Source organism: Haliaeetus albicilla, chromosome 11 (assembly GCF_947461875.1).
Source record: "Haliaeetus albicilla chromosome 11, bHalAlb1.1, whole genome shotgun sequence".
NCBI lineage: Eukaryota > Metazoa > Chordata > Aves > Accipitriformes > Accipitridae > Haliaeetus > Haliaeetus albicilla.
In genome coordinates this window covers 12,703,916-12,719,250 of record NC_091493.1, presented here as the reverse complement: position 1 = coordinate 12,719,250, position 15,335 = coordinate 12,703,916, and the positions used below count along the sequence as shown (strand labels likewise).

Below are 15,335 nucleotides of genomic sequence, written 5' to 3'. Positions count from 1 at the left end.
TACTTGACATGATAAACACCAGTGCCCTGCTACCTGTTTCAGGGACAGCAGCAAACCCAAGCCTTGCAATATGTGTTTCCAGCCAGGTCTTTGCAATTGATACTTACTGCTGAGATCCATATGCCAACATTTGTCAGTATTTTCTTGCCTACAAGAACATCTGGGGTAGAACTTGATGCTGTTGCCAAGAGTTTCAAGTAACCCTAGGAAAAAAAAAAAATCTTAAAGCAGGCCACCCAGCATAAAATTAAACACCAAATTCACCTGTTTGGACATCAGTCAAGGGTCTAATTTCCTTGATGTACTTGCATAAATACTCTGACACACAAGCCTATAAGCAAGTGTCAGCCTGAGGCATGTTTATGCTTGCTTTACAAATATTTAGCAGCAAGGTTTTTACTCAGTAAGCAGCACAATGAGTAGTTCACCCATGGGGAATTTGTACTGTTGCAGGCACTAAGGTTCTCACCTGCCTGAAGTCATCCAACTCCAGAAATCATTTAACAATCACTGGATTTACACAGAAACAGTTCTTTCCAAAAGCATGTAAATATACGTTGGGGGAAATGAAGGAACTGCAGCTTTTCTGTTGGAACTCAAGATGAGAAAAGGCAAACAGTCTTTGCCCACATTTGTTTGCTTCTGAGTGAGGCTTTTGCTCTCAGGTGCTTTTTGATTGACATGAAGTGCTGTAGTTACTAATCAGAATATCCTGATAGAAACAAGAAAACATATAACTCAATTCACTGATATGAAACAAGCCTTTCACACTTTGATCCATTCTGCCTTTTGGTGGCTGCACTTACAAATTTACTAGGCCCCCAAATAATTTTTTAAAACTTGTTTTTCTGTTCCCAGGGGTTAACCAACAGTACTAGATTTGTGACCTTTCCAAGCAGAGAGAAAAAATTATTACATGCTAGTCAATTATTCTGAAGTTTGGAGGAGGACAAATTAGATAAATAGGTGCAAATTCAGATACCAGAACACCTTTTTGCCCCATGCAAAACATCTTCAGAGGAACCACAACTGAGAACCAAGTAACAGACTGGTGGGCCACCATCTCCTACTAGCATCTCCCTCGGGGATGTTCTTCTGTTACAGTGACCCCTATAATCTTTGGAAGGCTGTCTTAAAGCTCTACACTACTTCTGTAGACTGCAAATAAGCCTTTTTTTGCATAACAATATTGCTACCTTTAGCATTTGGCCTCATCATATATTGGGAAAGTATAGCTTCCCCCCCACCTGGTTGTGATGGGGGATAAATACATCTGGGTTTTTGTAAGGTTTTTCCTACTGTTAGTTCTCTAAAATCAAGATATTCGTTAATAACTTGGAGAAAAAAATGCAAGATTAGCAGAGGAAAATAACTGATTTTTTAGCATAGGTTTATTACAGCTAGAATCAAAGAATACATTCAATACAGCAATGCCTGCAGCAGGCAGGACAAACACTCTTACAGAGTTTCAGATGGTAGGGAAAGATTGGGGTAGATTCCTTGCAGGGCGGACACCGCAAGGCAGCTGTCTCAGCTGCACCCTGCCCATCTGCTTCACTGAAAGAGAGCAGCCCATGTCAAAGAGTAAATCGCCCTGTCTGCCTATATGTCTCTTTGCTTTTTCCTAATAATCAAAAAAGTTAAGGCTTCAAATCAAGCAGTCCAACAATATTTTCTGACTTTTCTATATTGCAGCAGGCTGTAAACTGGCAGAGAAGTACATCAGCTAAATACACTATAATGTAAGTCTTTCGTTTCCTGTTTACATAGTCCTCTGCAACAGTTGTGTGCCATGATCTTGAAGCTATTACGATCCATAAATGATCTGTGCTACGGGGAGCAGTGGAGCAGTCCACAATCTAAGACACACATTTTTACAAGGCCTACTTTAGACTGCATTAAACATATGCAGCTAACGAAGCATACCAGCTTCAATTCCAGAATTATGTAACAAGGTTATGATTTTGTTTTCTGTGGAGAGTATAAGGATAGAATTGTGATTTTTCTAAGAAATTATTCTGTCCACTGTTCTAAGATGACCCCTTCTTTAGTGTCCAAAAAGGTCTTTCATCAACTGCAGTTCAGAAAAAAACTTTAATTTGTGTAGCCTTCAGGCAAATCTTAAATGAAACACTGGAAATGGAAAGTACAACCAGAAATCAACTTCTCTAATAGGCCTTTTTTTTGCCTCCCCCAAATGCCTTCATTATTGCATACTTATCTAAAGAATTAATTTATTGCATTCAATGTACTGCCTTCAGCTCCAATCTTTGCAGAGTCCTTTGCTCTTCTACTGAATTGTTAAATTTAAGGCATAGATCTAGAGCACCTTTCACTGCAAAATATTTTGTGGTTTAGAGACCAGATTTGGTATGCTCACACATTCACAGATGAGGATTTTTGTTGAGATGTAGAACTTGTAAAGCTCCAGTTACAGCGTGTATTTTTTCTGAAAGAAACACCACTGCTTTTGTATTTCTAGAGCTGTGTTTTTGTTGGCCACTATTTTCATTCATTGATACCCTCCCATAATCAAACCTTAGAAGTTTAGAAAATTGCAGGGATAGTGGCTGTTTGGAAAGATTATTTAACCACACACAGCCTGTGTGCATCGAACACTGTCAATGTGAGAAACACCTCATTAACTGAGCAGTCTCAGATCTTTTACAGCTGTGCCAAATGAAACACAGGCTGGCTGACATAGGCAAGCAACATTTTCTAAATTGAGTCACTGAGTCATGGCCTCCAGCCTCTGTACCTGCTGATTGCACAGCACCACAGTTTAGCAGACTCACTTATCAGTGCACCTATTTCTATTTGGGATGGATTCCACTGTCATGAATGTACCTTATTTATGATGTATCTTACTGAAAATTCATACTATAGCAATACTAATATATTACGTGACCCTCTTGTCATATAGGCATAGTTGTGAAGAGTTGCTGATGTATTCTTTCCCCAGAAGACCAAAGCAAGCTGCATATGCACCCCAGGACTCTGCAGCACTCACTCACTTACAAGCTAAGAACCCAAAGCCTTAAAACACAAGAACACAAGTGCAGGGAAAGCACAGAATAGATGGATGAAGGACAAATTAATAGTTTGAGGACATTATATAAAACTTACTATCAGTTATTAGCCGTCAACAACTTTTCTAGCTAAAGCCAATGTAGTCAACAGCTCCAATAGGCAAACAAGGCCCTTGGCAAATGAACTGCTGCTCTTTACAGCCTTGAGATACACAGCCTTGACTCCTTGAAGCTGTCTCCACACTATCACAGACCTTCCCATCACTTCCCAATCACTTCTGCAATATCACCATTATTTTCTGACTGCAGAGCACTTCAGCTCCTCAGAAGGGCCAAGGCAGACAGAAACCCAGTAATGCCTCCCAGTGAGCGCTTCCCCCCACAGACACACATAGGGCTGGTTTGCCTGACCTTTGTTTCGCCACCAGTGATACGGCTGCCAGGACAGTGATCCCTTATCCGAGCATAGTGATATGTTATGTCTTCTTCATCAAGGGATGAAGCAGAGAGGTGCCCTCACCTCAAGCTATAGTGTTGGCTTTCTCAGCCAAGAACAGAGCCTTCCTTCATCCTCAGCATTCAGGGAGTCTTAGGACCTCTATTTCTCATGCAACATGATGTGTAGTCCAGCTGAAGATCACTGGAAGTTTGTTTTGTGGAAGTTTAACTGGTGTGGCTTTCCCTCACAGCCAGAATTTAAGGGAAAGGGCAGTGCTCTGCTCTCATCCTCAGCAGATCAGGCTGCTGGGGGAGCAGTGGATGCTCTCACTGGATTTTTTCCCTTAGCCAGGTGCTGGTGAGGAATCAATAGAGCAGAAAACAGGGACAGGGGATTTCCTATGCAAACTATGTCTGAATAACTGCTTGTCCAACCAGGGGAGTTGCAACAAACTGAAAGAAGGGAATCAGGAAGAGAATGAAGTAGCAAACAGCAAGAATTGAAACAAAAGCTGGAAAGGTAGCAGCAGCAAGAGATTAACAGAAAATGCCTGACAGAGAAAAAGGCAGGAGCAAGAGATCACAAAGCAAGTTAGAAATTAAGATATTTAAAGGAATTCATTGACAGACAAAGAAAATTGAATTAGAGGACAAGAGGCCCACCTCTGATATTCCCAGTGCAGCAATGGAACAGCACAAGGCAGCTCCCTGAGCACAAACATCTCTTCTCCCACAGCTGCCTCCCCTGGCTGCGAGCAGCCTCACACTTGCCCTCATCCACCAACCAGGGGGACAGAGAAGAATAAAATCAAGAGTGCCACAAGAAAGGTCAGAATATCACATAGCCTAACTAGCTCCAGAACACAGCCTGCATCAGTCAGAGCTGCAGGTCTGAGCAGATGAAAACCAAGCAAAACCAAGCAGCTATTTTGCAACTCAGGTGAAAAGAGAGCACAGCCAGGGGAGCAAACCTGGTGGGCAGCATTCCAGCACCAGCAACTGTCCTGCCACAGGTATGTGGCTTAGCTGGCAGGAAGGCAGCAGCCGTGAGCATGCTCCAGGCTCTGAGCTAGTGGAGCTTCACCCATGTCCTCCATACTTTTCCCCAGTTCGGAAGACTTGACGTTAATCTAACTGTAAAAGTTGACACAACCTTGTGAGAGCTGAGGTTTCTGGAAAGGTCTTGGCACTGGTGCAAGGCAGACACTGACCCTGGCTGAGCAGGCACAACTGAGGCTAGAGAGAGAACATGTTTTCCGCTGTCAAAGTCTGTGTCTCTCTCCCAAAAAAGGCTGAACTAGTACTTCAATAGCAAGAGGAGAAGGTAAGCATACAAGAAAGGTTGGCACCAGAGAGCCAAGGTTTGGCTGGGCAGCAGAGTCCAGTCCATTTAGCAGCCAAGAGAAACTCCATCTAGAGTCTGCCTAACAGATAGCTAGCCTTCTTTAAGGAATATCATCACCTAAATCCTTCAGGACTTGTTACCAGACATCTACTGCTTCTCCTCACAGGCCACAGCAAAAAGCTGAGGGTAACCTGATAAGCCAGGTACAAAATTGTTGGCAACTCATTTGCATCCCATATAAACTCAAATTTTTCTACTCTCTCTAAATAAGTGTATTCTATCAGCCCTGCTTCAGTCTTCTCCTTCACATAAGGGTCAGGATTTAGTGACAGAAAACCAGTACACTACCCACTCTGAAAAGCAATGGACAAACCTGAGAGGTCCTCTGGTGAAATCTAGGCAAATTCCCATGCCAAAGGCAGCACTGCAGTCAGGAAACCTCCTTACTACTGGGCACAGAGGCAAGATGTTGCAGGGGGAAACAGTGGCCCTAGCCACCACCTTCTAGTCATCCTCCTTAAGGCTTCGGCTTCATTACGGCTTTCAGGTGTGTAGGTCCTGTGCTGAAGGAATTGCACTGGGCTTCAGTTAACTAGGACACACCTGTTAACAGTTCTGGTTCCTTGACTCAAAACTAATGTGATTTAACTCCTTCCTAGCTGGTTTTCTCTTTCTTTTTCTATTTTGCAAAACTAAAGACTTGAGACTTACTAGCTCTTGCTTCTGCTCTGCACATACACCCCACTGCCTGGCTGCTAAACCTCTATGCATCTTAAGCTCATACTTGTTTGATTAAACCATTTCAAATAGAAATCAGTTTTCAACAGATATAACAGTTTCATTAAAATATCTCTCTAGTCATTTTCAAAGCACATAATTCTTTACTGAGCGTCCATTAAAGCTCTCTGACAAGCAAAAAGTTTCTAAATCCTACATTATAGGGAAAAAAAGGAGATAAAATACACATTCTGACAGCAGATAACTTACAGCTCTCCCTTCTTTCCATCATATTCTTTTACTCTCAGTGTTAGCTTTGATACATGTCAGTGTAATAATAATTTTTTGTAGTGATGCTCTCTAAGCAGGATGGGAGGGCCTTAAAAATCCAAATTTTAAAGAGAAGCTGACAAAGGCTTACCCAAGAGTCAGGAATGGTGTTTCAGGGTGGACATAGTGTCTTACACCGGCATCAGTGACTACAACCGAGTCAAAAGGGAAAGGCAGGCTGATGCTCCATGGAGGTTCTCGAGGTGACAAAGAGAGAGAGAGAGCAGGAGCTCTCCTGGGGCCTGCAGCTGGGGAAAATGGGTTTGTTCTTCAGGATGAGAAAATAATAAGCCAAAGAGGCTGACAGCCCTATGCTGGCTAAAACAAACACATCTATACAGTCCTAATGCCTATTTACAAGAAAGTAACGCAGTGTATTTTTTGCTTTACAGCTTCAGACTCTTGACATGGAGGAAATCATAGTGGAAACGATCCTGGCCCCATGGGAAATATTGCTGGTCATTTTTGCTGCAGTGCTGATAATGAGTTTTCTCATGTTTCTGCCCCCCGCTGCGGTGGTGATCTGGAGAATGAAGCGTGTGCCGCAGATCTCTTTGCATGGCTCAGTGTGAGCCAGCCCTAGTACAAGCTGTAACACCACTGATCCCTTTAAAGGATGGTTCAGAATGATAATATCTCTCAGGATCACTCTTACTGCCTAGGATCCATCCAAAAGTGAAGGGTTTCCCAGTCTATTGCTGCTAAGTTCCTGTGAAAAGAGAGTGTGTATAATTTTGTCTTCATGTGCTAAAGTTCTCAGCACTTTGCCTTCCATTTTTTGGCTATGTTGTAATTACTGTTGTTGGCTTAGTTCCTAGACTGACTTCTTGCATAATAATGGACAGAAAACAAGACTGAAGGAGAAGCAAGCGTAATACAGCATTGGATTCCCTCAACTAATATCAGGAAAGCCTCCCTTTCTATAGTTATGCTGTAAATATTACCAAAGCCTTTAGCTGAGATGACAGACAGTTATGCAGGTGGACATATCAAAAGCGTGCTGTATATTCTGGGGAGGTAGTGGTTTAGTCTGGTTGTACTGGGAAGCCTAAACAAAACCAACAGAGAATAGTGCAATAAATAAGCATCTTGTGCTTCTTTTGTCTGATCTGAAAACTTACTGGCCTAAAATGTTTTTTGTTTCTTTCCTTCTATATGAATTTTCCTCTCTCTGCAAATCCCGAGTGCCAGAACACAAAGCCCTCCCCATCCTGGGGTTAGAGCAGGAGCATGAGGGATGGTCCGATGCTCAGACATGCCCGGCCAGACAGCGACTTGAAGTTAATGCAAACATACAGCAACTATTTGCTTGAATTACATTATGCAAATTTACTTTGGGAAATATCGAGATTAAGTTACTTAAGTTTTTAACTGTGTCATATAGGCTTATTGGTTCAACTTCCCTTTCTCGTATATAAATAATAACTTGGATTGTGGGAATAGAACAAAACTGCTTCTCTGCAAGTTTGTGAAAAAAAACAAACAAACAAACAAAAAAAACCAATAACCCAATCTCCAGCTTAATATCAAATTCATGCCACATCAAATTAAAGCTTTCCAGTCTAATTCTTCCACACTGGGGGATGCTTATTAGCAGGCTTTCTGATGCACAAATTTAACAGTTTCTGTTAGTTTACAAGAGCAATGGGTTTGATTTCCTCATGAAATCCAATACTGGGTTTCTTTTCTTTTGTTGGTTGGATTGAAAAGTCACTAGAATAACTTAATATAATTCAAAGAAAAATGTTTTTTAGCACCAGTAGGAAAATGATACTGGAAAGTGCTCAGTGCTTCAGGTATTTTATTTGAGCATCAGCTGATAATGAATTGGCTGGAAGTGAAAGACTCAAGGACATTACAATTTTACTTGATAGAGATTATTTGTTTGCCAGAAATAAACAAACCCACCAGTGACTGAAAAAACGTTGCTTTTCTTTAAGACTACAGCACTTACCTTTGTCTTCAGCACAATGACTTAAGTTACTGCCTCATAGTTTATAAGCAGCCAAAGCAGCCAACTCTTCCCTTTGTTGGTGTAATTGTCCACTACACTCATAGTCATATGGCTGTCTGGTTCTGGGCCCAAAGCAACCAATGTTTTTTTTGCTTGTAATGACTGGATTCTGAGTCTGAAAGACAGTGTGTAATTTTATATATCTGAATCATTTAACTGATTAACGAGGTAAAGGTCAATTATACATCATGTACCTGTCTGTGTCTGAGAGATTCACAGGAATGGGGAAAAGGTAAAGAAGAGAAAGGAAACACAAACAGATGAGCTGGCTGCCTTCAGATCTGTAGCTTCAGTGTTTGCTCAACAGAAGAAAATTAAAACAAAACCCCAAACACGGATTCCACTGAAAAACAAGCAAGCAGTAACTAAGCTTTTTGTTTAGATTTCATAATAATTCACATGAGCGTCTGTTCTGTAGCTACAGCTCCACAAATAAACTGGATCACCAGTGCTGAGTTGTCTTTGGTCTTCACTTGCACCAAGTGCCAGGCGGACAACGGCCCGGGTTTTCTGCTCTTCACGCTTCTTACTCTGTGCCTTTGGTTTTCTACCGTACACACACACATGGAGGGGCATGCAGAGGGGTGTAAAAGACGGAGAGCTCACAGAAAAATGGGGATTGGAGGAGGAACAAGTGGTTTTATATTTCATGAGAAGGATCAGTGACCAAAAAAATCACTTCGATATTTGTTCTTGTTTAGAGCTGTTACAAATTCAGATGATTAGCTAAATCTTTGCTAACTCTGGCAACAGCCAAACCTGCCCCAGTCTAGACCAGGTTTAGAAATAGAATGGAGGGGAAAAAGTGGGGAGGAGGACTAGCCAGAAGCCGTGGAAATATTGGGCTAGGACCAGCAGCTTCCCCGACACTACTGTGCTGAGACCAGAGCATCTCAGCTGGTCAGCCCTGTGCTCAGCCCAAAGCCCTAGAGCTCTTCCCTAAATATGGCCCATCCCAACTTCATTACCAACCAGACCTCATTTGCTTTGGTACTTTGCCTCCAAAGCTAAGCCATAGCTTGTGGTAACCCTAACCTCTGCCTAAGGGAGGCCCCGCAGGCGTGTGTTCCGCATATGCCCAGGGAGTGCAAGGAAGCGCGAGCACAGAAGAGCTCTTGCAGCACTGGATCCCACAGGGTGGGCAGAGCTGTTAGAGCAAACCAAGGGTCAAAAGGACTTTCTTTCCATGGTTTTGCATCACAGGGACTGAACAGCAGAGACTGAAGCTGATCCCTGGCACACGAACTAGAGAGCTTCTCATGCAGGTCCCTCAATGCCCACCTCCTTCATCTTTTTGGCAGAGAAGACATGATGCAAATATCTGCTAGTTTAGGGCAATCCCAGTTCTCACATTTTGTACCGGACTGAGACGTTACATTTTTCCTGCCATTTTGCCTGGTTACAGCAAGCATACAGGGCACTTTTTGACTCCTAGAATTGCATTGAAGTATAACCTAAAGGCTATGTCTTTCTGTGGAATGTCCTGAAGGTGATAAATACAGGAGAAGCCTTTGAGTTGTCCCACCAATAAACTGCAGTGCTTCAAGTTTGTAGCTCATGCAAAACACAGCACCTTGAACAGCTGTATGTACAGCCTGATTTAACCCCCAGTCAAGCGGGCACATGAATAAAGAATTACACTCCTACAGCCAGTAACTGTTGTGACTTGCATTGCTTTAATGGTCATCAGAGCAACAGCAGTGATTAATTTGCAACTGTAAAAGCAACTAAAAGTATGGCCCGTTCTCAGTAAAGATGACACCTGACAGAAGATGATTTCTAATAACAATTACTGTGTTTAACTATTGACTGCATCCGTTAAGCAACTCTAATTCTTATTTAATTCCAGCTAGACAAATTTAAGCCATAAAAGTGATCTTTCTTTGAAACACCTCTGCCATGAGCTATGTGATTGTGTTTAGCCTATATATTTGTAGCCAAGAGCTAAATTGTGACTATCATCTCTAGTCCATTAACTAAATAAAAGCTGTATGTTTACATGTCTTAGCAATGATTTCGCTGCTCTGCTTCTCTTGTCAAAATAGCCATGTCAAACTGCAGACGGCTGGTTGGTCTGTGGCACAAGCTTTTTGGTGCTAGTAACCACAGAGGATACAATCAGCTTCCTTGTCACGGTTGGAGCTGTCGATGCCTTGCTCAGCAAGCTCTTTGAGGAAGATGTTTAGCTGCTCTGTCTGAGTTTCAGTGAAGGCTAATGTGTGCAGACAGGTGCTGTTGGTGGGGAAATAGGCAGATTTAGCTCCACTGATGGCCATCTCAGAGGCTGAAAAGATCAAAAATGACAACAACAACAAAAAAGCAGCTGAATTACTTAGCTTAGATTTGTCCTGATATTTAAACAAGTGCCAGCATTCCCATTTTCCAGACTAAAGACTTCAACTTGGAATAAAAGTGCCTAGGTGATTGCTTTTAGTAAGCCCTGGGAAAAAATACTGCTCTAGCAACAAGGCACTGCCAAGAGTAAAATATTTTCCATTAATCATAGGAGTGATAGGTTGGTCCTTTTGTGTATCTGTAAGCACATTTATTTTTAAATTAAGGCAATAACAACAGAGTCAGACAGCCTGCTTCAGGTCACAGATTGCTCCCTGGATGCAACCAGAGCAGTCTTAAAGACCCTTGGGCTGCCACATGAAAAGGGCAGCATTACTGGCTGGGGGCCAGCTGCTGGGTTTTATTGTATGTACATATGGTGAATAGTGCAGGTGTTGGCCAATTTTGCTGTGGTTCTTCAAATACTGTTGCAAGATAAACAGCAGTTTTGCGTTCTGCTGCTGTCTGTCCAGTGGGACACACAGCCCTTCTGCAGCGTAGGGTTTGTGTTAAGATGATACCTATTTACTGTTTTTAAAAAAAAGATGCATCTTCCCACAAACATTGCAGACATGACAGATTTGCTACCTGAAGCTGAAATAGCAATGCTCAGGCCTTCGTGATAGTTTTAAAGCTAACATGATTTCTTGTTCAGCAGTTTGCCAGTCCAGCACTAGCTCTCACAACGTCACACATGCCAAGGTTGTCACACATGCCAAGAAAAGAGAAACTTTTCTTTCCTCCTTTTTTTTAAACAAAACAGATAAAGCCTCCCATCTCTGTGACCAGATGCACCTGAGAAATACTCACGGTTACAAACAGCAAGTGCCTTTCCCCCAACAAGCTGCGTTGTCCAGGAAAACCCAGTGGTGTTGCCACATACTTCATACAGTCTACTTCTTCTGAGGAACTGAAAGTCATAGCCCTTGGGAAACAAAGGTGGAGAAAAAACAAACAAATGGTGTCTTAGGCTACATCTTGGTGACTGTAAGATGAAGAAACATTCAGCCAGTGAAGGTCAATACAAACACCACAACCTCTCCCTGCCCTAAGGGAGAAAAAAAAAGTATAACGAGGAAGATTATGCATTACACAATAACACTTCTAAATTAATGAATCAATGCAGCAATATAGTAGCAGTAAACTATGAACATTACCTCATTGCACATGGGTTTGCAGTACTGAGTGTCGCCAATGGTGACACACACCAGCCCGCCATTTCTAGGGGCTCGCGGCAGTGGGCATGGAGGTAGCTGCTTGCAAACTTTTGAGTGGATTAAAAAGAAAAAAGCGAGTGAGAAAACAACATGTCAGAGTGAAAGTGAGTATAAAAGTCTCCCTTCCCAAGCAAACTGTAGGCATACCCATTGACCTGAGTATGGGTGATAACTGCCCCCACTAGCTGATTCTGTCAAAGTAAGCATTTTGGGTTTTTTAAAAGCTTTTTTCTTTTTCTTTGGCAGCACCCAATTTTTCCATCACTCGTCACTGTGACAGCGAACTCCCTGTCAGCCCCAGTTACACTTCAAAAGTGGCTCAAAGTGGCATTTGCAGTCACAGCACTGGCATTCAGTATCATTGTGGCCAAAACTATCCAAATATTTCTTGGAAAAGTATGACAGACCTGATCGCTCCCAGGTACCAAAGAGGCCCTTGCTGGAGGGCGGAGCAGGCCCTGCTGCCTCTGCCACGCTGTGCTGGTGCTCAGCATCAGGGGCCGGGCTATGGGGACGGTGGGACCCCGCGCGTTGGAGCTGCTGTGCCTCCCAAGGTGCCCACCAGCACAGTGGCCAAGCACCCTTGCTTTCTGGCTTGTTGCTGAGAGGTCTTTTATCTTATTTTTCCCACCCCTCAAGAAATGCAGACGCTTAGCTCACTCTGACGGCAAGTAAAAAAATTTTCTTTGTGCTTCTCCGCTGCCACTTTGTTCAACACCCAGCAAAGAGGAGCATCAGTTCAGGAGGGCCTCACATTTCTCTTGAACAGGGCGCAGGAGATCAAGTGTTCCTTGCAGTGTCCAGACAAGCAAATTGATTGAAGCTTTTTCACTCTTCCCAATCATGTCATGAAAGCATTTTGAATATTTCTACGTAGTTAGGGGAGAAAAAGGATAAGTTGAAGAGGAAAGGCCTTGGAATTAATTTATGAAAGTGGTCAAATGTTTGTTTCTTTTTTAATGCAGAACAAGAACGATTTTTAAAATTATATGGCTTTAAGTAACACTAGTTTCCCCACAATGTTTTTGGAAGAAATCCAGTTACTTTTTTTGTAAACAGTGGCTAGATAGGGTTTTTCCATTATTTTGAGTTCAAGAGGGAGGACTAGTATGGGTTGGGGCTTTTTCCCTATATGTTAAAAGATGCCTTTATAAACAACTGTATGTATCTTCTTTCTATACAAAACATTGGTTTGTTATTCTTATCTTCCGAATGCTGGCATCTCACAGACTTTCTGTGTGTGTGTGTAAAAATATGTATTTGTGAATGTGTGTAAACAAAGACGCTCCTATTTTTTCTAGCTATTGCTCTATACCCATATAAATAGCTTTCAGTCCATACGTGTGTGCCTGTGCACATATGTGGTAGTGCAGAGCTGTGGTAAACTCCATAACCAAAACACAAGTGTGTGCCATTATTGTCACAGACACCAGTTACTTTGAACTTACACAGATGCAAGAAAAAGAGCAAGTCCAATTTTCTGTAGTGGCTGCTGAAGCACTAGCCAGCAAAGGTGAACTCTGCTTCTTGGGCGGAAGCTTACAGAAACATTGTTGGAAGTGATGGGCATTGGTCATACAAAGAAAACAATATAATTCAAATCCCTGGGGGGGGGAAAACATCAAACACGTGGGAGAACGCCTCCTCAGCAAGTGCTGCCCTCAGCCTTTTTCCCCCCTCTGTGTGATAAGACCAATACTCCTGGCAGAAGCTCACTGTATGTACTGGTATGTGGACTCAACCCCAGCTATTAGTTCTGTGTTACTGTTTTACAGACAGATGGCTTGACCATGTGTGAAAAAAAATTTATAAGCTCTGCCCTGGTATTTCTTCACCATTTCTGCCGTATTCAAGGGTCCCTGCCTGATGACTCCCTTATGATATACCTAGCCCATAGAAGACAGGAGCACTAACTCATAAAACACAGGCTTTCAGTTGAGTGGCTTAATTTTTATTTAAAATATTTAGCACTTTATATTTGAAAGTGGTATTGAAAACAACATTATGCATATAAGGCAAAAGACATAACTGTTTATGTTCAAGCCACTTTATATATCTGGAGCAAAGCAAAACTGGAAAATACACCTACAAGGACTTTTTTTTGACTAGCAGTAGCAGGGCCAAAGGCATGGCAGGTCAAATGACACTAATCTTTTTTTGCTCTTCCATCTGGCTCCCCTCCCCACCATGTACTTTTGTTTGGAGCCAGGCATTGCCAAAGCAATACGTGATTGTGCTTGCCCAGGCACGCGTGGCAGGACCCCGCTCCTCCCACCACCACAGAAGGTGTGCAGAAAGCAGGTCCTGGCTTGGCCGATGCAGCCAACCTCTTACCTCAAGACTTTCATTCACATCATCTATGGTTGCACTTTCACATTCACTTGGACTGGAAAAAGCTCCAGTTTCAGTAAAATCTAAAAGAGAGACAGAAGCAGGTACGTAGCTGGTTAATAAGCCCTCTTGACACATGAACAAACCCCCAATACCACATAACAGTACTTTTTTATGGGAATTGTGCCACTGTTCTGCAGTCCTAGTGCTACCTTGTATATCTGAGGCGACTGGAGCTCAAATGTGAATAAACTGCACAAATATTGATTTATTCTAAACAGTTAGCAATCTGATCGCCTGTTTGTGGCCACCTGGTGCTGGGTTCCCAAGTGGGATGTTTCATTTCTCTAAAACAGCCTCTATTTAAATAATTGTTAGTCATATTCAAGAATGGCAATATCTTACCTGCAAGAAGCACTGCTAAACTTATAAAAAACAGTGTTTTCCAGAGCGGGTGGGAGCTGAACAGCATTTTTTCTGCAGGAGCCGAGGGACTAGTTACTTGTTGCTGGTGGAGCCTAAGAGCTGAAGCACTGGAGTCAGGCACAAAGCTGCATGTCTGTGGGTTGCTGGTTGTTTGCCATGTGCCTCGCTCGGAGGCAGTGCTGTGATAAGGTGTTAGGGAGATGCATATTGCCCAACTTGCTGGGAAGCCAGCAGAGAGTTTGCCAGCACGGTTCAGGGAGGGCAAGGGGAGATTTCTCAGTACCTTACTGAGGCAGTCTGGCTTCCCTGCTGCTGCCAACCCCACCGGGAAATTCAGATTAACTGGTTTACTGTAAACATGTTTAGTGTATGCACACTCTTGCGTGCTCTTACTCTCTCCCCACTCCCCCATCTGTCTGTGTTTGGCTGTCTGTCTGTCTCTCTCTCTCTCACACACACACATACATATGGAAGTGTTCAAGGCCAGGTCGGATGGGGCTTTGAGCAACCTGGTCTAGTGGAAGGTGTCCCTGCCCACAGCAGGGGGGGTTCAAACTAGATGATCTTTAAGGTCCTTTACAATCCAAACCATTCTATGATTCTATATACACATTCATATAGAAGACATAAGTATGCCTTACCTACAGGGCTCAACCCTGTATCTCATGCTCCAACAGAAAGCTCAGAACATCAAATGATGGCTAAACTGATTTGGACCAAGGGGATGCGCTCCATATCCTGTAGCATCCAGAGGTTAGCTACTTGGTAAAGAGAGCAAGTTATGGTTTCCAATTTCCAGCTTCTGGGTTATTAAATACAGATTAAACAAAGCAGCAACAGCAACAGAAAAGGGGAAAAAAAAAATGTCCCAAGAACATGAACCTACTTTCTGTGAGTATCTTAAATTGCCAGCTGCATACCTGCTCTCTGTCAGCAACTGCATGGTATTTCTATTTGTAGGTTTTTGTTTGTTTTTTTTTTTAATGGAGCCATGACCCTCATCTGCTTATATCCATTTATGGGAAAAACTGAATAACTAGCAAAATTGCCACAAACGTTCAATCATTTCTACCCTGTACATTTACTAGCAGATGAATCCAATTACCCAGATAATGCTCAGGTGCTAGGGGTGTGACGGACTGACCCCATCTGTA

The 15,335-nt window shown here is 42.7% G+C and overlaps 1 protein-coding gene across 1 annotated transcript; it reads right to left on the bottom strand.

Moving 5' to 3' along the window:
• Positions 1-9,526: 9,526 nt before the first annotated feature.
• LOC138687703 (uncharacterized) lies at positions 9,527-14,378 on the bottom strand. Its single transcript, XM_069796180.1, has 6 exons — positions 14,161-14,378; positions 13,759-13,838; positions 12,179-12,293; positions 11,365-11,471; positions 11,018-11,132; positions 9,527-10,157 (listed from the first exon to the last, which is right to left on the bottom strand). Exons 1-6 carry the CDS (start codon positions 14,225-14,227, stop codon positions 9,970-9,972), a joined length of 672 nt encoding a protein of 223 aa, XP_069652281.1. The 5' UTR covers positions 14,228-14,378; the 3' UTR covers positions 9,527-9,969.
• Positions 14,379-15,335: the final 957 nt, after the last annotated feature.

Bases quoted from the DNA above. Each gene is read 5' to 3' on its own strand.
- LOC138687703 (XM_069796180.1), bottom strand. From the start codon at position 14,227: ATGCTGTTCAGCTCCCACCCGCTCTGGAAAACACTGTTTTTTATAAGT. The intron at 13,839-14,160 runs GTAAGATATTGC...TCTCTCTTTTAG, and splicing joins TTTAGCAGTGCTTCTTGCAG to ATTTTACTGAAACTGGAGCT. The intron at 12,294-13,758 runs GTAAGAGGTTGG...CTAACTACGTAG, and splicing joins ATGTGAATGAAAGTCTTGAG to AAATATTCAAAATGCTTTCA.